The following is a 24,199-nucleotide window of genomic DNA, read 5'->3' as shown; positions in this document are numbered from 1 at the left end:
CCATCATCCGGTGAGCTGCCCTGCGAAGGGAACTTGCACAAGAGGTACTCCCACGGATTGGGTTTTCAGATTGTTTTTTCGAGAATGTTTTGCAGAATGAAGAGTTTTCCGGTGGCCGGAGTGCAAATCCTGCCACCAATCTCCTAATAAGAAGGAACCCAACTGCAGGAGGACGTCCGCAGACACAGTTGGGCACTAGATATGGATGGCCGTTGGCTCACAAGGAGCTCCTCCGCCCCTTGATAGGTTTTGTTTTTAATCCTGCTGGGTGTCCATATACAAACACCCTCCTCACCAGAAAACCTGGTGGGGGAGACGGATTAGTCGCCGACAACCCGACCATGGCACAGGTTTGTCCAAATTTACATGATACCTGCAGCAAGTCAAAGATCATATCTCCTGACCTGACAATCGCTCATTGGTCATGTTCGACCCCAAGCTCATTGGCCACGTCTGTCTCGTCTAACATTCCTGTGTTGTGTCTTGTGTATGTGTCTGTTTGTCCATGTGTGTGTGGCAGCTCCACGACAAGGTTTAGATCCTGTAAAAAAAAAAAAAACAAGTGTTTCCAGCCTTGTTGATCACCATTATTCAGTACCTTGCGGGACTTTTGCAAAGGGGCCTTCTATATATTACGTGTAGAAACAGAGTTAATAAATACATCAATCATGGCGGAAGTTTTGATCTCCTCCACCCCAACTCCCCTTTGTACAAACATGTCCACAGTGGGATGAACCCGCTTCACTTCCACCTCACACTCCGCTCATACATAATCAATTGGTGATCCCTAAGACCTGCAGTTTTTAAGATAAACCAGAAGTCAAAATGTCTTCTTTTATCTTCAATAAGTTTTTTTTAACCAAAACATTTTTTGCTTTGTGTTTTTGCAGTTGTGACACAATCTAGAAGCAGTGCAGACACCGCCACACAATCACAAGCACCTTCGACCCCATTTCAACATTGGTCATCGTTCAATGAAAATTTGCCGTCATTGCCCTCAGATTCTGCGGTTGAAGGCAACAGCACAAGATTATCAAGAACCATTCAAGTTGGGGTGATGGAAGTAGGAAGTGGGGACAATGATGGATCAATCTCCATCAGGACCACCGGCATGCCATCTCGTGGCTCGACGACGGCAAATGGAGCATCCTTTACGATCGTGGGATTGAACAACACTTCAGATGCAATGAATGCAACTACACTGAAAGGAGAAACCAAGGGCACTGTTGATGTTGGACAAGGGATGCAGAAGAGTGTTGTCACGGAAATTGCTATCTCGGTGACGGGTGGCATGAACGGCGATGCGAAGGACGTGAAAAAAGTGATTGATTCAGTTGATGGGTCAGGTGAAGAAGGAAGTGGAAGAGTTGTTTTCTCCACAGTGAGTGAAAGAACACCACTCACTTTGAAAACAACTTCAGCAGCCTCCAACACTCCAACAAGCTGGACAGTGGGCCAGGAGGATGTCAAGAGCAGTTATGGCTTCTATAATCCGGTGGCTCCCTCTCATGATGGTTATCGTAAGACGGAGAAACAGAATACTGAGACCACAGGTGAAGGTGAGCCCTTCACGTCTCGACTAATTACTCCGGTCCTGGTTACCGTGATGATGCCCCATAATGAGTTCACCAATGAAGACGTGCAAAGCACAGAAAGCCATATTGCTGAAAACATTCCGATATCATCAAGTGAAACACCTGTCACGGCATCATTAGGACAATTGACTACATCGCCCACCACAACCACTTTTATTGGGGATGAAAGCCAATCAACTGCACAAGAAGCTAGGAAAAGCATCCATACATTTCTCAGAAATGACAAAAATACATTGGAATTCAATCCAACAAAATTCCAGGGCTTTTACACTGAACCAACAACTGCTCCTGCAGCAACAAAAAAGGGGCAACTGGCAATATTTGACTTAGACCTGAGTGGTGGTGGTGACCTTTCTGAGGTAACAGATGAGCCGTTCCCCCCATCTTTCCGTCCTGCATTTGTAGAGGAGTTGGACACAATGGAGACGTCCAAAGAAATCGAGACATTTGCCATCACGAATAGCCAATCCATCCATACGACGGACCTGGAGCCAACATTGAGGCAACCAAGTGAACAGGAAGGACCCAAATTAGAATATAATTTATCCTCAATTCAATCAGCAACAGATGTAAAATGGAGGGATGAGAGGATGGTAGTAGCACCGATTGTTACAACGACCACCACTACTACTGTGACGGACAGCCTTGAAAACACACCCAGTGCAACATCAGTCAGCCAAGACCTGGAGCGAGGCTTAGTTGTAACTGGAAGACCCCGGCGGAGCTGCCGGTTGGGATATCGCCGTTCGAATGGGTCTTGCGAGTCGGTGTGCTCACTATCACCAACATACTGCTACAACAATGGACGCTGCTATATGGTGGAGGGTGTTGGCCCCGTGTGCAAGTGAGGAAAACCATACACCAAGCTCGATAGATTATTATGATATTTGGAAGGTGTAGGATTGAGGTAGTGGTAGTTCATGGAATAAAAATTGACACTAAGGATACGTAGTTGGTATATCTAGTAAATGTGGTTCAGAGTGATCTGGAGAACACTAAGAGGATCACCTTGTAAATGCATGCACCATGTGTCGCTCAGAAGCAAGCAAGGGTGTGCATGAATGTGCAGGTGTGCTTCGGCAGAGTTCAGTTGGTATCGGGGTTCCCGCTGCCAGTCGGTCGTCACCGACTTCCAGGTGGCGAGTGTGGCTGTTGCTGTGGGTCTGCTGCTCTTTGCCCTCCTAGTTTTCCTCCTCCTCGCCTTCGCAAAGAGGCTTCATGTTCTTGGAGCTGAGATCCGACAGTTGAGGGCTGTTAAGGGGTGAGTATTTGTATTATTAGTTACACTCACCAGTATGTTTTTCTTGCTTCAAAGTAAATAAGACCAAAGCAAAATGACCTAAATGGTCCTCCACCAGGTGGAAAATTATACGGTTTGGAATGTTATGAACAGCAGGTGGTCACATGGAGATGCACAGCCTGACAAATTGTCTACATTCGGGATTATCATGTTTTACTCCTTCAAGAAAGGCATCGGTGGAGGAAATGGAAGCCGCAGTACAAAGAGAAATGAGCGGACGGGCAAAGAAAGCCATGCGGTGTGATTGGCATGCCGGTCACGGCGACTGCTGCCAGCAGACTCTGCTGTGCCCTCACGAGCATGTGGAGTGAGCAGATGAGCAGAGGATGAAAATAAATTTCGCTGATCATTCGTCTGACCTTCGTCGAGGAAGAAACCTTCCTGAGCTTGCTCATTTATTTATTTATTTATTTATTTGTTTATTTATTTCAACATTCCTCACCCACCAATGAAATAACAACTAAACGCACATAGCCTGAGGAGTCTAATTTATTGCACTTTTTTTTTTCCCAGTCTACACTGTCAATTGAAATATTCAAAGCCCAAAATGCATTTGAAATCTATTCATTTTGAAATTTAGTAATCCTTACACTCTTACAGTGCTGACATCTACATTCCAGAAAGCAAATGACCCACTGGTGATGAGCTTACAAAAAAAATCTCTACTGCTTGCCTGAGCAAATTAATCCTGTAGCTCCAAAATTTCTAATCCTTTTATTAATTTGCAATTGGTTACTGGCTTTGACACCAATAGAAATATTTATCATGGACCCACAGGCATCAAAAGCTACATAAAACGAACAGGGTTTCAAATGGAGCACCTCATCACTATTAGAGCATTTAAATTGCATCAGATGTGGCAATAAATGCGAATTGTTGCTCTCAGCTTGCTGGCTCAATGACAGAAGAAATAATTTGCATTTTTTTTTTTTTTTTTTTACTAAAGATCAATGAAGCATTGTAAACTATTTAATTATCCAATCAGTGTGATGTGTTTCCAAATTTGGTCAGAAACTTGAACTGATCACATAGCAATGACACAGTCACATCCAGCTCTCTTCTCAACACACTGTCTTTGTATACACCGTCGTGAACCTCAAAGACGACAGTCATTCCTGAAGTTCCTCGTTCCCATTTTATCCTTGCTAGTACAGTCCACTGGGATCTTTGATATTGTTCCAGTACATCTAGTAAGTGATTCAATTAACTCATTATTTTAAACTCGTATACTCTTTCCTTTCATCTGGTTGGGTCTTGTGCCCTTTAGGTCAAAATCTGTAAAATTTGGTGTATGTCATTCAATGTATATGAAAGGAAAAGTTTTGATGGAGACCCAGAAACCCATCATTTTATTTATTTACTTATTGAGTTGGGTAAGTGGGTTTCATCGCCCTTCGTTTAGAGTATTGAATTCTCTGCAACAGAGCGGGAACCCTTCCGGGTGGTTTACATCCGTGGAAACATTCACCACATCTGTCATGGGCACCCCACTGCACTCCATACAGGAGTACAAGACTTGCATCGAATGCCGTCCAAGGTTTCCCTGAGGTCATTAGGAATGAACAACAAAGTGTGAACTGGCATCACCTGACCTCCTCTTGCAGGTCATTAGTGAGCCAGAGAGGTTTTTGCTGGCAATCAAATAGGGAGTGGGATGCCAGTTCTCCAAAGACTATCTCGCATTCCACAACTGACAGAATCCAAATCCTTAATACTGATGCTTTCATCCAGACTTAACCCCACAACCTGTAGTGTGGGATTGACCCGGGGACCTTTATGTAGTTTTTCACACAGTACTCGTACAAGCGAAATGTGCTCAAATGGGTAAGAGAGATGCAAATTCCCATGCTACACTTACACACTTACCCCCATCAATGTGTAGAGCCTTGATGCCATCTCTGTCATCTTTGGAACAGGTATCAGCCATTTCAGGACATGGGTTTTGACATCATAATTCATAAACTTGATGTCACTCAGATGTCACTGAGTACAGACTGTATGGAAGATGATTTAGAACTTCTCAACCCATCTCCACGAGAATAGTCGGACTCAATTTTTCCATATGAGGGTAAGCATTATTGTTAGGTTCATGCTCAGAGAGAGTATACCTGCCCATCATCTCTGTACTGATTATCTCACTTCCTTGTGTTAGGAGTCACTCTGGTGCCTTTATGGTTTTCTGATGTTCAAGAAATCAAATGTAAGTTCAACATTAAGGTTCCAAAACGCTATTGCCATGAGCCCTCTGTTTCTGGCTGATAAAAATAATAATAATAATTGGAACCATACTCTCCACAGAGAGTGTCGGTGCTGCCGAAGCAGTTTTCTGGGCTGTTGGGCACAATCCTGGACAGGTCACCACTCCGTTGCAGGATACTCGAATGGCTCATTTATCCCAGCAAGCTGGGACTCAATTTGCCGACTTCGGAAGGATGACAGACTGTCACCCCCTGGTGTGTATTAATTCAGTGGCCAACAGGGCTTGAACTCAGGACCCTTGGATCCCAAGCCGCTACCCTAACCACTGAGCCAACGCCAAGCTTTTCTGACTGATAGTTGAACCTAAATTATTTTTTTGGGGGTGGTGTGGAGCAATAATCTCTCCACTCCATGGTGGTATGCTTTGAATTTAGAGTGAAATGATGGATCCAGTTCTGATCGCACGTCACAATCTTCTTCAACAAACCACCTCCCACACTTTGGTCGCATTCCAGGAGTTCTGTTGATCAAATGGCTCCATGTCATGGGCTGCTTTTTCATTAAACTTCAGGTCCTTTGGTATCCCACCATGCACTGACCTTATTGATTTTCAAGTGAGAATGAGTATGAACATTCCCACATTTTCAACACTGACATCCAATTTTTCATTTTCACTTGTTGTAATCCACTGATTCTCCACAATTACTGTTCGATACATTCATCATTTGCTTGAGTGGTTGCAGATGGGTTGCATGTGAGAATGCTCAAGATTACTCAAGCTCAATTCACAGTCATTATTAAATTCACTGCAGCATTTAACCACAATTATGTTAAATAAATGCATTGCATGCGAGATTGTGCGGACAGTCTCCTGTGAATTTCACCTGGCTCATATCACACTTTACAAGAAACTTGATGAAACTTCAGTCCAACCTAACGATAACTATGTTGACCGCCATCTTGGTTTTACCCAGTGTGCTCAGTGGAATTGGGGTTAGAACATTCTTTCTGAAGCTGGTATGTCGGTGGTTGGATTTTGACCCTGGCTGACATGTACCAAACTGAAAAAAACGGTAGAAGAGAAAATCGAGTCATCGACTTCGACTCACCGCTGAAGGTTGATGACCTCGTCCAGTCTGAGCAGTGTCCCATAAGCTGTTGAGCTTGAGTACGGGTGAATACAGTCTCGAGTTCAATAAGAAGCAAGAAATGGCGTATCACCATCGGGCCAATGTGGCGTTGTGTCCACAAAATAATATGATTCACCTGGTGACTCGGGTGTCAACAATGGCCAGTGCCTGTGGGAACAAGTTGCTCCCCAAAAGGGGTTCAATGCTAGAAGTCCTGTGGTTGAAGGGAGTGACAACCCACTGAAGATAGGGCCACGACAAGCCACATGATATGAAGCTCCCTCCATGAGTCAAGAGAGGAAATACCTCGCTGAAGATAGGCTGTAAATTGGGTTTAACTCCAGTGAACTTTTGTTAAACTCAAGTCCACGAGTCATTTACACAACGGTGTACATTATGAGCTGTCAGGCAGGGAAGCATCGTCACACTTTCGTTTAAGCTTTCCTCAGCGCAGGTCCCCTGAGGGAGTGGTTCAAAAACCCGATAGTAGTGTGGGGTATAATGGTTAGAAATCAGATAAAACAAAAATAGGACAACCTGTCCTGAAGCTCACCTGAATCAGGAGCAATGGCCTTTCAAACCCCCTGCAGACCCCCTTAGACCCTGATTTTTTTTTTAATGCCATGAACAAACTTTGGTACATCAAGAGTGATGAAGGTTGTGGTCAAGTTTCATTGAAATTCTGCATGTAGTTCGGAGAAGAGAGTAAGGTCAAAAAAATTTTTTTGGGGGGTCAAATTTTGGGGGTCAAAAAAAAACTCCTTGTAGACCACCTTAATGAGCGCAGATTTTGATGTGGTCGATACACTTTGATGCGGTGTTGTAGATGACGCATGTGCATTAGTCAGGTCATGTTCAACATAAGCAGGCTTCAAACTCTCAATACTCACAGTATCATGTTTCCCATTGTAGTTAAAATGAAAAACTTGTCAGCACTGCGGATGACTTCAAATGGTCCATCATGTGGGGGTTGGAGTGGCTTCCTCATTACGTCCTGTTGCACAAAAAAATCAGTGCAACTCTGAATGTCTGATTTGGTCTGGGTTTGTCTGTGCTCTGGAGCCTGGTAGGTTTAGGCTTCAGGGTTCTCATGTGCATCCATAGTCTATGTACATAGTTGCTTGGATCCAAGTCGTGAGTAAACCGATTAGGTGCCACAAACTGTCCTGGCAACTTGAGAGTTTTGCTAAAAACTAACTCAGCAGCACAGCACCCGAGGTCGGACTTAACCGCAGTTCGGATACCTAACAAGACGATAGGAAGACTCTCTGTCCATTTTGTATTTGCATGGGCTTCCAGAGATGCTTTCAACTGTCTATGGAATCGTTCCATGACCCCATTAGGTGATAACCTCTGGTTCAGGTTCTCCCACTGAAAGTAGATCAGACAAAGCTTGGAAAAGTGCTGATTCAAACTGATGACCTTGGTCTGTGGTTATTGGTTTTGTTGCACCGAACACAGCTACCCAATGTGAGATGAATGCTTGTGCTACCGTCTATGCTCTCTGATGTATCTACTTGTAATAGATATTGGACAATGAGTAAACAATCAATGCATGTGAGCAGGTATGTATTGCTGTCTGATGGAGGTATGACCTCAGAAGGATGACAGGCCGAGTCATCCCAAGAGGGAGTTCCATGAGCCTGATAGTTGTGCGGGGCAAAATGACTGGTTCGAAACCAGTTTTTTAAAACCACACTTGTACAACTGCCATTGATTGGATAAATAAATGGAACAAAATTCATGAAGAAATATTATTAACAAATTGGTACCGATGAAAAGTACACAACAGCGGTTTCTCCTTCCTTGCTTGGAATGCAGCATTTAGAGGATAGAACTTGGACACATCCTGTCGGTTGGCATTCCATTGGAGTGGAAGGGGGGAGGGGTAAGATGTATCCTTAATGACCCCAATGACTCCGGAGAGAAACACAATGTCACAAGATGGTGTCACCGAGCACCCACAGTACTCTGGGAAGTTATGCCACTTTCCCCAAAGTAACCCGCTGTGTTTGTATGAAGTCAAGTCTGGTGTTTACTGGATGTGCAGTGCCTGTGGGTATGAGCATGATTTGTGTCATAACTCCTCCATGAGTCAAAGACCTGTAAAGTTAAAATATATATGAAAATGAAAAAATAGTTTGATTGGTGTGACGTCACTTCCCGTATAACTTGCTCATGTAGATCCCTTTCCCTTCATATGCAGCACATGGCTGCAGGTTGCATAATTTTCTGGGGGGTACACCTTTGCCACTGATGCAGTGCCCCATGTAGATTTGAGCAAAGATTTGTAATTTGTTCAGTGTACCAATGATAGCTCACCCACTGTTTGCGAAGGACACCATGGGTTCTTTAATGCCCACTAACTAAAGCTTGCAGATGGGTTGCCTAGTTTAACATCCATCTGAGGGACGGCACACACATTGATGAATCACACTGCCTGTGAAACACCAGGATAACAGTTTTTATCTGGGTTGAGATTTGAACCCAGGCTAGACATCTTCGAGGTGCCTCTGCATATATCTCAGCATTAGCTCGGCCTTCCTGCCAACCCTGACAAAGAGATGGAGATGGGCAACAAAGGCCAAAGAGACTAGGTCAACAGTTGGATTCTGTGTCAATATCGAGGTTTTGGCTCCTAGTCATTTTGGGATTGACCTTTGTAAATTGCAGTGTTTTGGGGGAATTTTCCTGGACAGGGAAACTCTCATTGGACATTGTTTGAGAAGGAGACTGAGCAGATGAGCTGTGGAATGCCTCGATGCCCTGTGAAAAACATTATGCACTTCATTATGTTGGAGGACAAAAACATATTTCTCAATCTCAAATTTCAGGTTGTTTATTGGTCCTTGAACTATGTTTTCCTTCTTTTTCTAACTTCAGCCCTTGCCTCGTGACCCGAAGCCACACAGAAGGAGCAGGTGACAATTTCTCTCTGTCTACCGTGGCTGCCGAGTCTTGTGGGCCCCCTGCTCCACCTGCACCCCCTCCAGTCCCTCCTGCACCACCTGGTCCACCACCTGGACGTAAGATTATTGAGGCGACCCTCCGTGCCCGAACTCCACCACTAAACTACTATGATAACATGCTGTGCCAGGTAAGATGGTTGGAGAGAGGGACACTGAGTAAGGGGTACATGATTCGGGGATGCATTGACAGGATGATGAATGCAACTGAGATCTTGACAGTAGGAAGGTGGGATGAGATGTGTAGATGCGTGCTAACAAGAAGTCTACTTTGCTTAAACATGAGTGTGCTGATGTGGAGTACTCATTTAAATAAGTTGGTGGTGGTTGAGCAGAAAAACACTTTCAATTGGTGAAAGACACTAACAGATTATTACCCTCGCTGAAGGAGAGGGTGTTGAGTTTGGGTCAGCTTGTCTGTTTGTCCGCACAGAACTTACATGTTTTTCTCTGCAACCGCTTGTCGGATTGAGATGAAATTTTCACCATCGATGCGACGACTCCTGTAGAAAGTTTTAATCATAATTATGACGTTTATAGGTCACGTGGTGTGGTAGCCATATTGGATTGAAAAAAAATATTAAATAATGTTGTCTCTGGAACCACTTAATCAATCGACATGAAACTTCACAATTGTTACAAAAGAAGAGCTAAATGATGAAATTTATTTGTAATGGTTAGCACTCTGGTCTCTGATTCCAGCGATCCGAGTCACGGCAGTCTTCACAGTGTATGGTGACGACCAATCCTTACCTCCACTTTCACAATTCTATTGCCCATAAGATTCACAGTTCACAATACACAACAGAGCACGTTTTATTCCAGTGAAATCTCCTGGACTCGCACATGCTCCATTTCAACACTCGCTTACTTAATGTAAAAAAACCCAAATAATACAACATTTAGTACTACATGCAAATCAATGCAAATACAAATCAGATATAAATACATAAAATAAATACAAGAGTTCTATCCTTTTGACTTGTGGCTAAAACAAATGCAGTTCTTTCAACTTGTGCTTAAAAAAAACAATAAACCTCATGCTTTAGCTCTTTAGCTTAATTTATCCATCCAGGTTGGAACACCCAAATCCTAAACACAAAACTTAACATTTCCAATCACATTGGATTTATATAGGATTTATGAATCCATAACACCTCCGTAACATCTCCATGCAATAACAATGCAAACAGTTTCACAGCAAGCAAACTACCAGCAAGCACAATGAACAAACAGAAAAATCAAAAGAGGTAACTCAACAAACATTCGTAACACCTATTACCAACACTCATTCCTTCCTTGAGGACTCGAACCTCTTAGCGCCCAGGGACGATAACCCTTTCTCTTAGGGGACTCAAATCCCATTTAAAACATTTGAATGCCCAGGATCCTATCCTGTTCCCTGAGCGAACTCTGACCGCTTCTTAGGGAGACTCCAACTCCCCAATTTTAGGCCTATCAATAAAGGTTCTCCTTTGTATACATCTCCTATTAATGGAGTACCACATCACCTATTTAGCTGAGAGATGCAGAATCTGATCTGAAGTAAGAGCAAACATCTTAGTTCATGGGCACTTGCTTGCTGTTACGCCAGACGGTGCTGTTCCCAGCCTTTCTGGGGTTTGTGATCCCATCATGGTTGCCAAATTGTGGTGGAAAACAACTGACTTTCCACTCTGGTTACAAAGGAGAATCTTTAATTACCTTCGCAAACTTTGTTGCGAAGGTTATGTTTTGATCGCTGTGTATTTATTTATTTATTTAATTGTGAATATGTGTGTTTGTTTGTTTGTTTGTTTGTTATTCGCATAACTCCAAAAGTATTAAACTGAATTGCAGCAAATTGGTGGGATGATTGGTTATTATCCGAGGACCATTTGATTAGATTTTGGGAGCGATCGGGTAAAAGGTCAAGGTCAAGGTCATGAAAAGGTCAAAATCGTCTTTTTACCATAGTGCGGTCAATTTGTATCCAGTTTGCATGCAACTAATGCCAAAATGTTCAGAATTCAATGCCCCATCTTGTGATATTTGACATAACACAATGACGTAATAACCCTTCAGAGCGGTTAGGAGTCAAAGGTCAGGGGGGGTCACGACATAGCAAAATGTGTGGTTTTAGTTATAACACGGTCAATTCTTGTCCGATTTGCATGAAACAAACACCAAAATGTTGACTGTTCTGTTCCCCACACTCTAATACCAATTACAAAATTAAGAGTACAAAGGTCAAGGTCGAGGTCATGAAAAGGTCAAAATCGTCATTTTGCCAAAGTGCGATCAATTTTTATCCAATTTGCATGCAACCAATGCCAAAATGTTGTGAATTCAATGCCCCATCTTGTGATATACAATATGATACAGGAAATTTAATGTTTTTAAGCCATCATAACACATATGAGATGGCAGATGTGGTATGGGATTAAATACCCTCACAATCAATGGTTTCTGGGGGGGGGGAGGATATAGCGTTGGCGAAGGTATGCGCTCTACTGAATGCCCGTTCTAGTTACATATATACGGAGGAAGAACATGGAATAGCATTCAATGAACTTCACTAACAAGGATCCCAAAGCAATCCCTCTTATACTCGTTTGACAGCCAACACATGGGAGGGTGAGACATTTGGCAATTCAACTATGTGAAGGGCTGATAGGAACAAGGAAAATAACTCAGAACTCCAATACATGGGCACTTTGGGTGGGAGGGAAAGAACAACACACTCATTGCAAAAGTTTGCAGGATCAACAACCAGATCAGACTTGAAGAAAGGATGATAACAAGTTTGGGGAGGGAAGGCAGAGAGAGGGTGGAGTGATCATGCAGCTAGCAAGGCCTTTGCCATCAAAAGCCAATAGAGTTATTTCATTTTCCTGAGACAGCAAGAAGTTTGCTCCAGTAGCCTTCCGAAGTTATTTGATTTCTGCTAGACAATGGGGTGCCTCTTCTCAGTAGCCGGCAGCAAGGCGTTCTACTCTTCAGCAGCTGGGCAGTTTCCTCTAAACATTGGAGATACTAGTCTTGGTTATATGTATTTCAGTGAGATAAAAGCACATAAGTTTTAGTAAGATACAATTCTACTTTACTTGTATATTCATTTATACGGAGGTCAAAAGTAACACTTTATTTTATACTGTGTTCAAATAAGAAAAGTACCAAAAACAAGTGAATACACCACAACAAGTAAATATAATTGAGAAGAAATGAATACAGTTATTTTTTCTTCCACAGAGGATAGAGGAGTAGCAGCTGAAATGGAATCCTATCCAGGTTCCTCCCGATGACTTCATTTGTGCTTTTTGCTTGTTCGGGTTACTTCTGATTACTCCAATGCAGGACTGAATCGATTTGGTCTTCCATTTGATCTGAATTGAATTAATTTTAATCCCATTCTAAACACCACACAAAACAAGGTCTGGTGAGGGTCTGCAATCTCAGATTGCTCTTTCTAGTTACCTCCGCTACCGAAGGTGAAGGGGGTTATGTTTTCACCCCTCTCTGTCTTTTTGTTTGTCTGTTTGTCTGTCTGTGAGTAGGATATCTCAAATATTGTGGATGGATCCAGATGAAATTTGGTGGGCAGGTTGGGGTATGTGACAAGGAAGAACTGATTAGATTTTGGTGACGATCCAGATCCGGATCTGACGACTAGAATTTTTAAAAAATTGATTCTTCACCATTGAGAGATTGGGCCAAAAATGATATATAGCATGATATCTTATAAAGTTGCAGACGGATTCGGACGAAACTTGGTGGTCACGTTGGGTGTGTGATAATGAAGAATTGATTCAATTTTGGTGAAGATCCGAATGCGGATCTGATTTCTCGAATTTTTTTGAACGATTCTTCCCCATTGAGAGATCGGGCCAAAAACGATTATATTGCATGATATTTCAAAAATGGATGAGACCCGATATGTTCTTGTGGATCAGGCATTACGTGGTGGAGGTATGCGCTCCACTGAGTGCCCTTCCAGTTAATGTATGTGATGACATGTGCCATACTCTTTACAAAGCCTCAGTGTTGCCAAAGCAGTTTCGTGGTTTATACTCTGGTTGGTTTGCCATTACCTTCCCAGCATTCAGTAAAAACAGGAATTTTAGAATTTGTTCAGGGTGCCAGCAATAGCTCGCCTACTCTTTGTGAAGGACACCGTGGGATCTTCAATGTCCACCAACCAATGACGACAGTGAGGACGCTAGTTTAATGTCCATCCAATGGATGCACACACATTGATGAATTACCCTGCCTGTGAAACACCGGGATTACGTTCATACGTGGGCCGAGATTCAAACGCAGACTAGACAGCTTCGAGGTGAACGTGCGTACCTCTCGGCGATCCCAACAGCCTTAATGATGTATCTACAGTATCTGATTAATCTATTGAGTGAAGACCTGTCCAATTATTATTCCAAGAAATATGAGGAAATGTTCATCCTTCCCTTTCTTGCATGTAGGGTGTGTGTGTGTAGGTGTGTGTGTGTGTGTGTGTGTGTGTGTGTGTGTGTGTGTGTGTGTGTGTGTGTGTGTGTGTGTGTGTGTATAGACTATTGTAATTCGTATGTATGCATCATCCTCCAATCCCTGTATGCACACATTATCATGAATCCCCTTTCTCCTTTGACTCCATTTAGTCAATAGTAAAGAAAGGGCTTCTAATGCGATTTAACATCTGATAGCTTGAAGAATATGAAGTCTCACACCTGACATGTTTAAGTAGGTCAGATATCTTCAATGATTTTGGATCCCTCACTGCAGGTCTTGGAATCTAATGCGAGTACTTTTCTATCTGTCGGCAAGATTTGTTCATGAACCATGTTTTATATTTGTCTTTTTGAATTCACACAATTCTCTATACCGTACCAACAACAAACACATCTTTACAGATGGGTTAATTCCCAAATAATTATGGACAGGTGAGTTCCCCCAGAGTTATGGACGGGTTAATTCCCCAAGAATCATGCACGAGTTAATTCTCCCAGAGTTACAGACGGGTTGATTCCCACAGAATTGGGTCATTTTAGTACGACCCCATCCCACTGGGGGTGGTACTATGTCATACTGCTTACATAGACAGAACTGGGGTTCTCCCCTGAGCCTGAATCCTTGGGACTACCATGTTTTTTTTAACCCCTAAACAACAAACACAAACAAATAAACACAAACAAATCAACAAACAGGCACTTGTCGAATTATAGTGTTTATTTTAACCATTTAAATCACAATCCTAATTCGTTCAGTTATGGGTGCGGACGTTGACACAATATGGTGACATGATAGTCACCCACCCAAGGTGTGCGTCTGGAAGTTCGACAGTTGTGACAATTGTTCCCATGATGTCGTGAATGAAAACGTTTATGTCGACAAACATTGTGCTTCGTGTGATCTTCTGATCACCTTCATAGGAATTGTTGTTATTGTAGCTTTCTGAAGCTGCAACTCCAACAGTGCTTATCTGTGCCAAGCAAAATTCAAACGTTCTTTTGATTTTCTGAATCCTCTCTTTAGCAGAGAAAAAACACAGCATTTCGCTTTTGTAAATGACCAGAATCTTGTGTGAAAAGACTGTGTGGGTGTTGAGAAAACACGGGATCTCGACAAACTGAGTGTGATTTCAAGTATGAAATGCCACCTGTCAAGTCTAAATAATATGAACGATGCCTAGCTATTACATTCGTGTGTACCTGTGTATCTCCTTTGATTTTGAATTTCTCTGAGCTATTGATGCAAATGACGTGAATCAAGTGAAGCAACATGCAATTCCTTCAGCACTGCGTTAGCTGTGGAATTGTGTGCTGCCTTCCACAAGTAGAAAAGGAAATCGAATGAAAAAAATCTCAAATAGGATTCATCTGTGTGCAGTGGTGCCACAAGTGATGCCAAATCAGAGCTGGCATGGCAGCATTTGAACTCCCCACATCAAAAAGAACTGAGAGTTTTATTGGAACAAAGCAAGGAGTACATGGTTTCATCATCATCACCAGAGTGGTGGTCCACCATCGCAGAGGAACAGAAAGTAGTTACAGAGGGGTATACTGAGCCAGAGGTATTCCATGATGCATGACTGTGAATGACCAGAAATTTAAACAAAACATGTTGGTGGGGCTTGACCCAAAATGTGTTGGTGACGTCATCACATGAACAAATATTGTTTGGTCAGCAGACCCCAAAAAGGGATGGTCAATCCACCCAAATATTGTTTAGTCAACGCACCCAAAAAAGATGGTCAACCCACCCCCCAAAAAAGGGATGCTCAACCTGACCAAATATTGTTTGGTCAATGCACCCAAAAAAAGGATGGTCAAACCACTCAGATATTGTATAATCAACACACCCAAAAAAAGAATGGTCAACCCACTCAAATATTGTTTGGTCAACGCACCCAAAAAAAGGATGGTGAAACCACTGAGATATTGTTTGGTCAACACACCCAAAAAAGGATGGTCAAACCACTCAGATATTGTTTGGTCAATGCACCTAAAAAACATGATGGTCAAACCACTCACATATTGTTTGGTCAACACACCCAAAAAAGGATGGTCAAACCACTCAGATATTGTTTGGTCAACACACCCAAAAAAGGATGGTCAAACCACTCACATATTGTTTGGTAAATACACCAAAAAAAGGATGGTCAAACCACTTACATATTGTTTGGTCAACACACCTAAAAAAGGATGGTCAAACCACTTACATATTGTTTGGTCAACACACCTAAAAAAGGATGGTCAAACCACTCAGATATTGTTTGGTCAATGCACCTAAAAAAAGGATGGTCAAACCACTCACATATTGTTTGGTCAATGCACCTAAAGAAAGGATGGTCAAACCACCCAAATATTGTTTGGTCAACACACCTAAAAAAGGATGGTCAAACCACCCAAATATTGTTTGGTCAACACACCCAAAAAAGGATGGTCAAACCACTGAGATATTGTTTGGTCACCACACTTAAAAAACATGATGGTCAAACCACTCAGATATTGTTTGGTCAATGCACGCAAAAAATATGGTCAACCCATCCCCCAAAAAAGGGATGCTCAACCTGACCAAATATTGTTTGGTCTACACACCCAAAAAAAGAATGGTCAAACCACTCAGATATTGTTTGGTCAACACACCTAAAAAAGGATGGTCAACTCAACCAGATATTGTGTATTTGATTCTGGTCGGGTTGACCATCCTTTTTGTTCAATAAGTCAATGCAACCAAAATAGATGTTCAACTTCACCAAATGGTTTTTACAGGCAAAACCCTCCCTAAAAATATGGTTGATTGACCAAATATTTTATCTGTAATAAAAAGTGGTCATAAAAACAGGAATAATTGCACCATAAACTATCATTGTCCCCAAAGATATGGGGAAAAAAACACATTTTATAGATTTCATACAAACTCTTATTTGGAATTAAATTAGTGCAATACATATTATATACAAGGATAGAGAAGGAACGTTGGTGCAGGAGGAGGCCATTTGGCCCATTATACCTCCGTCAGGAGGGGCTATCAGAGAACATCGGTCATAGTGGATGGAGTTATTGAGGAAGGGCAGAAGGTGGGCCTATCAAAGCAGAACATAGAGTAGCCAGGAATAGATACATTTTAATGGAAAAAAGTTCCTCAAAGGCACCTTCCTTTGCCATGTTGGGTCTATGCCAGGACATATCAATACTTCAGATGGAATCAACGGAATGTTAATGAAGATATGCTCACCACCAGGGGAAGCAAGGAGGAGCTGATTCGGACATTACCCAAATGAAGGGTTAACACCTGAAATGTCAGCTTCTCTTTGCTTCCCACGGTGGTTGGCATATCTCGACCAACGTTCTGTTGTTTCCATTTATCACTCGACCTGACCGACGATGCAACGATGATACTACCTTTTTGTATACAAAGTCAAGACTCGTGGAAGAGTTAGAACACAGAATGGAGCAGGATGTAACAGAACAAAAGGAAAAGTAGAAATATAATGGGGAAAACATCAACAGCAGGATTGAAGGATGAAATAGGGAAAGACTTGGACAAATAGGGGATGTGCAGAGCAATAAGGTGGGGGGAGGGTTGGTGGGTGTGGTAATGTTAATGGGGGTAGAAAAGATCATGATTTCGAATGGGAGACGATCTGAGATTGTGGTGAACAGCTGTGTTGAAGACCTGGAGAGAAGAATGAGATTGAAGAGAATGTGGAAATTGATTCCACAGGCAGGAAAAAATACCAATGAATGAGCAATGAATTATTTTGGGAGTTTCACCAGACGGGAGTTGATGGAGGACCCCATGCATCCTGTCGAGATCTTCTCTGGGACAAAGCATGGAAAGAGCAGAGGATGCAAGACCAGAAAGGAGGCGGTAGAAGACAAAGACCACTGACCATCTTTGATGGGAAAGTGTAGGCCCATCGACTCAGCTTTATTGCAGGACATTCCAATGATCTTGAAGACCTTCACAACCAAGACTAGTTTTGCATTCTACTTTGTGCCAATACTTTGAGGCCAACTATCATCCAATCAGGTATTTGTAAAAGTCATAATAAAGTGCCCAAGCAGTTTATATCTGAATCGCAGATGGGGTGTTTACCTGAAATGATGAAGGGTCATCCAACAATATGGCACTTTCGAAATAACTTAATCTGCCCGAGATTGCTCGGTCATATCGATGGGAAGGTCATATCTCGGACTTGTCAATGCACAGGATAAGTATAAAATGATATTTACTATTAATCATGTTTGAGATGAGGGGGGGGGGAGTGGAGATGGAAGTAGGAATGGGAGTTGTATGAGCTATGAGACCCATTATAAATATGTACTTTTAGTTTGGTTTCGGGGCCGCAAGAGAAATTATACTCGATTTTTGCATCTATTGGTGAAAGGAGAAGCGCCCCTTCATGCGTGCGTGTGTGCTAAAATCACAGCTGCCGCAAGCAAATTGTATTAACAGGAAATTATAGGAACTCAACTGCTATATTATCCATGGATACTTCTCGTGTTCCTATATTCTTGTGCATCCGTTGCATTCAGGAGCAGAGGAATTATGATTAACCATTTTCATATTGCCATCCTATCATGACATCATCTAAATGCTGAGAATTATGTTTAAAGGATACTTTTAATTACAGATTTATTGCTGATAATGGCAAGTTAAAAGTGCCCGTTGTGCAGAAGTGATTCAGTGGAAAGACACACAGAGCACGTGTGCAAAAGGCCTCATTTAGCATTCATATCTCATTTCTAAAGTCCCGTATGGTTTGAGGTGGAGGCCACGGGGCGGTTGAAAGGTTTCATTCATTATTTTTGATGCATAGCTGTTTTGATTCAATGAAATAATATTTTGTGCTCAGCATATGGGCAAATTATTGAAAAACAGCTGATTTTAAGTCACTGTGCTATTCACTCTCTAATTTAACCTCCTTAGCAAAAAAACCTTAAAGTTAAGATTAAAAAGTAAAATAAAATAAACTAGAAAGCATCTGGGAATGCAAAGCACGTCTGTGTCAGCTTTGTATTCCTTCTTCCATATGCTAAACATGATGAAAACAGCTAAAAATGAGAAAAAACAACAAAATACAAAATTGACGATTTTAGGTGACCATGACCTTTTGACCTTAAAAGCAACAGGCTTTATTGACCCAATATGCAAACCTTGTTCAAATTTCAATCAGTCAGGTGAAAATTGATGATGGCATGCAACCTTGACCTTTTGATCGAAAAGAACCAAAAAAAACAATTGGCGTTTAACTTTTGATTGGTGAACCAATTCAGTGACCCAATATGCAAATTGTTAAAATTCCACGACAATTGAATGAAAATTAACGATTTTATCTGATGTTGACCTTTTGACCAGAGCGAGGAAAAGGGGGGGGGATGCCTACCACATGTCGTTAAACACTCCTGAAGAAGGGGGTGCGAGAAGGGGGATTGGAGGAAGAGAGAGGATAGAGAGAGGGGGAGAGAAAGATGAGGATGGGAGAGTGAGGAGGAGGAGCGAGGAAGGGAGCGAGGGAAGGAGGGAGGAATGGGGGAGCCGGGAGAGTGAGGGAAGAGGGGGAGTCAAGGATAATGTTATGTCACACACACACACACACACACACACACACACACACACACACACACACACACACACACACACACACACACACACACACACACACATCCAGGTACTTACGTCATAGATGCGTTCCTGGAAAACATCATTTAAATGGAACTTCAAAATCCCATTCATTTTTAAAATGTAAGGGGAAATGTATTCCTGACAGAAAAAAAACAAGCAGTCATAGACTGGTACTTACGAAATCGTCAACTTGACCTCTGACCTTGTCCAATAAAAGCTGTCTCCAGAGAAGGTAGCGACGCAAAGCAGAAGTTTTTACGATGATTCTGTACCAAACCATCAAAAATCGAATGTTTGACCTCACTGTGACCTTGACCTTTGACCGATTTTGACCAAAATCTAATCAGCACGAGCCATCACCCTCCTGAATCACGTGGTGTAATTTGACATTGCTAGCTTCTCCTGTTCTCGAGTTATCGTGCCTACAAACAAACAAACAAGCAGTCATAGACTGGTACTTACGAAATCGTCAACTTGACCTCTGACCTTGTCTAATAAAAGCTGTCTCTGGAGAAGGTAGCGACACAAACCAGAAGTTTCTACAATGATTCTGTACCAAACCATCAAAAATTGTAACGTCGACCGAAGCAAAAATCTTCATTTCTCCACGCAATTGTTTTATATTCTTTTATCAAAGTCACAAAACCGTAATATTCGGCCATCCACCAAAAATCTTTACATAATCCGACGGCTTAGTGAGTCAGGCATGCGACGATAACCTTTATTGGGATAAAAAATGAATTTTAAACACCATCTTTATCGAAAACGCCGTCAGCGCGCACACACAAAACCTTAACGTAACTCAACGACGCGTCTGCTCGAGCGCACCGCATCATGGGACGACCCATGACGCGTCGAGTGAAATATTTTTTATACAATCTTAAAACATCTCCAAAACATCCGATTTTTACCAGAATTTCGACAACCGAGTTTTAAGTGTCCTAAGCGATCGCAAAAACCGAAGACAAAATTAAAATCGAAGTTAAAATGAACTCGTAACGTCGAGCGAAGCAAAAATACTCCATTTCTCCACATGAATTTATGGAATTATGTTTGACCTCACTGTGACCTTGACCTTTGACCGATTTTGACCAAAATCGAATCAGCGCTAGCCATCACCCTCCTGAATCACGTGGTGTAATTTGACATTGGTAGCTTCTTCCGTTCTCGAGTTATCGTGCCTACAAACAAACAAACAAGCAGTCATAGACTGGTACTTACGAAATCGTCAACTTGACCTCTGACCTTGTCTAATAAAAGCTGTCTCTAGAGAAGGTAGCGATGCAAACCAGAAGTTTCTACGATGATTCTGTATCAAACCATCAAAAATCGTAACGTCGACCGAAGCAAAAATCTCCATTTCTCCATGCAATTATATTATACCTTAACGTAACTCAACGATGCGTCTGCTCGAGCGCACTGCATCATGGGACGACCCGTGACGCGCGAGTGAAATATTTTTTATACAATCTTAAAACGTCTCCAAAACATCCGATTTTTACCGGAATTTCTACAACCGAGTTTTAACGTCCAAAGCGATCGCAAAAACCGAAGACAAAATTAAAATCGAAGTTAAAATGAACTCGTAACGTCGAGCGAAGCAAAAATACTCCATTTCTCCACGTGAATTTACGGAATTATGTTTGACCTCACTGTGACCTTGACCTTTGACCGATTTTGACCAAAATCTAATCAGCGCTAGCCATCACCTTCCTGAATCACGTGGTGTAATTTGACATTGGTAGCTTCTTCCGTTCTCGAGTTATCGTGCCTACAAACAAACAAACAAACAAACAAACAAACAGAAACGGAAGTCATCAAGAACTTACGAAAGCTTTAGATTTCGTAAGTAAAAATTGAGTGGAAACTTTTCAAAGCTGCTTTATTCACACTCATCAGTTGCTTCACTCACTCTAATCCCCCCGTTATGTTAATGGTTCGTTCTTTTTAAATATGTTTATTCCTTCTTGACTCCAGAGATTCCCAACGGAGAAATCAGGCACAGCTGCCTTCACGTCGATCAAGCTGGTTAATTTTTTTGGTTGCCCTCAATGAAACCAGTTCAATGAAGCTGGTTAATTTTGGCACATTCTTAAATATTTTGTTCACTCAATGAAGTTCTCCAAACAGTAGAAAAAGGGAATTTTAATGCTTTGGAAATTTCACATTTTCTTGTGTATGGAGAAGGAGGGATCATAACCTGCTTGCATAAAGTAAATATGTATATCTGCTTCGTTATAAGACTCGTTATTTCTTTAAATTATCAGATTTCACTCCAGATTTCGACACTTATTTATTCCGGACGATATCTGATCCTCAAAACCAAAATAATATTTTGATGATGTACTTTAATTAGTCCGTGAGAGTAGATCGTGGAAGATCGTATCATGTAATACATGAAATCACTCCAAGCTCCTCATTTGAAAATTTATAGTGCTTACAAAAGTGATGTAGATAGCGATCCGTGGCAATGATGAACATGCATTCAATAACATGAGTGAAGAAAGTGAAAATAACTTCATTGTTAAGCAATCGTTGTTGCCTGTTCCAAGTCAAGGCATGGTTGAGCAGGCCAAACAACATGGCGGCTTCAGACCCCTGCGAGGTTACCAAGGAAACGCCTTAAGACAGCAGAGAGTGAGGGCGGCACCTGATGAGGATATAATTAAATAAGGCCGTTAATTATCTTGAAAAGGGGGTGTTTTAATTAACCCAAACACCCAATTTCCAGTCATGCACTTCCTTGGAGTTTTGTTTGGATGCATGCAAAGTTTCAGGCTACGAAGTTTCATGGTTTTGGAGTTATACAGGAGACACACACACATTTATTAATCTAGATAGGTATCACACGGACAGACACACACACACACACACACACGGACACACACACGGACACACACACACACACACACACGGACACACACACACACACACACGGACACACACACACACACATACACACACACACATACACACACACACGGACACACACACACGGACACACACACACGGACACACACACACATGGATACACACACGGATACACACACACACGTACACACACACACACGGACACACACACACACACGGTTACACACACACACATACACACACACACATACACGGACACACACACACACACACACACGGACACACACACGGACACACACGGACACACACACGGACACACACACACACACACACACACACACGGACACACGGACACACACACACGGACACACACACACACACGGACACACACGGACACACACGGACACACACACACACACACACACACACGGACACACGGACACACACACACACACACACACACACACACCATCCATTTATAGTGTATAGACGTTGGGTTGCAAAGAAATCGCTTTTTCCTAATTTTTCCCCATTTCGCTCTCAATTTCGACATAATTCTTGAGGCCATCAGTTTAGATCGTCAAATATGAAATCAGATTTCGAATATGTTTTTAATCAACCCATATGATACATTATTCAATTTTGCCAGGAGCGATTCACATTGCACCTGGCCTCATACAGCCAATCAGCATAACAGCTAATGGATGAATGGACAGCTATCCTTGTCCAAAATACATGTATATATATATATATATATATATATATATATATATATATATATATATATATATATATATATATATATACATATAAATATATAGATATATACATAGACTAGAACGGATTGCATATGGCAATTAAAGCACAACAGAATGGTGACTTACCTTCATGCTGTCAAGTGTGGGTTCGATTCCTGATCTGACTATAAACTGTCTAATTGGTGATTTGCAGGTCAGGTGTTATGTCCCTTGGATGGAAGTTAAGCTGGGTGTTCTGTCTGCATAGCATGAACTGGTTAAAGAACCCACCATGTCTCTCATTAAGAGTGGACAAGTTATCGCCGGCATCCCGAACAAATGACAAATTCCTGCCAAAATCACCTTCAGTCGAACGGCATGCCTGGCCAGCCGGCTTGTGAAAGACTGGGGTCAACTACCTTCACCAGCCAAACCCACAAAGGTTGGAAACAAATGTGGCACTTAAGGTAGTAGTAATAGTAGTAGTAATAGTAGTAGCAGTAGTAGAGTAGTCAATATAGCTGTCAACCCAAACCTGCTTGAAGGAGTGAGAATTTTTTGTAACCGTGGTCCAAGTGCTGCAGGCCCTCCTACCCAGAACAAGTCCAGTAAAATAGAACCCAAATGAAGAGCTCTGTTGGCTGTAAGTCTTATTTGTGTAGAAAAGGAAAAGGAAAAAAAATATTCATAATTCGACTGAACTCCTCAAACTAACAGTTAGTTTGTTACTAACAAGATGGTATTGATAGAATATTTACTCTGCGCAGTCAACGGTTTTGGAGAAAGAGAGGAGTGACGTTTTTCGATTTTTCCAAGATGGCGCCTGTACCACGTGACCTATGACATCATAATTAGCATTAAAAAATTCGACAGGAGCTGCTCATATTCTGAAAGTTTTGCTTCCATCAGACTAACAATTGCAGAGGAATTTTTTTTCATACTCATCAGATGATCCTTGGTGCAATCCCACTTTAACCTTAAACCGGTCCGTCATTCCTACCGCACACCTCACCGCTCTCACACTGTCCTCATACATATCCTGCACGATCCTCACATACTTCTCCACCACTCCCGACTTCCTCATACAATGCCACAACTCCTCTCTTGGCACCCTATCATAAGCTTTCTCTAAATCCACAAACACACAATGTAACTCCTTCTGGCCTTCCCTATACTTCTCCATCAACATTCTCAAAGCAAACATCGCATCAGTGGTGCTCTTTCCTGGCATAAACCCATATTGCTGCTCACAAATCGTCACCTCTCCTCTAAACCGAGCTTCCACTACTCTTTC

The 24,199-nt window shown here is 42.0% G+C and overlaps 1 protein-coding gene across 1 annotated transcript in view; it reads left to right on the top strand.

The window, feature by feature from the left end:
* Positions 1 to 24,199, top strand: part of CSPG5 (chondroitin sulfate proteoglycan 5) — a 41,205-nt gene that overhangs the window by 8,698 nt on the left and 8,308 nt on the right. The window contains exons 2-4 of the mRNA XM_085852030.1: positions 891 to 2,439; positions 2,665 to 2,856; positions 9,108 to 9,321. Of these exons, the coding sequence (XP_085708156.1) occupies positions 891 to 2,439; positions 2,665 to 2,856; positions 9,108 to 9,321 (1,955 nt within the window). The remainder of the gene's footprint in view (positions 1 to 890; positions 2,440 to 2,664; positions 2,857 to 9,107; positions 9,322 to 24,199) is intronic.

This window comes from Eptatretus burgeri, chromosome 13 (assembly GCF_056783735.1).
Source record: "Eptatretus burgeri isolate ZD-2024b chromosome 13, Ebu_testis_v1, whole genome shotgun sequence".
NCBI classification, from domain to species: Eukaryota; Metazoa; Chordata; class Myxini; order Myxiniformes; family Myxinidae; genus Eptatretus; species Eptatretus burgeri.
This window is presented reverse-complemented; position numbering and strand designations above follow the sequence as displayed.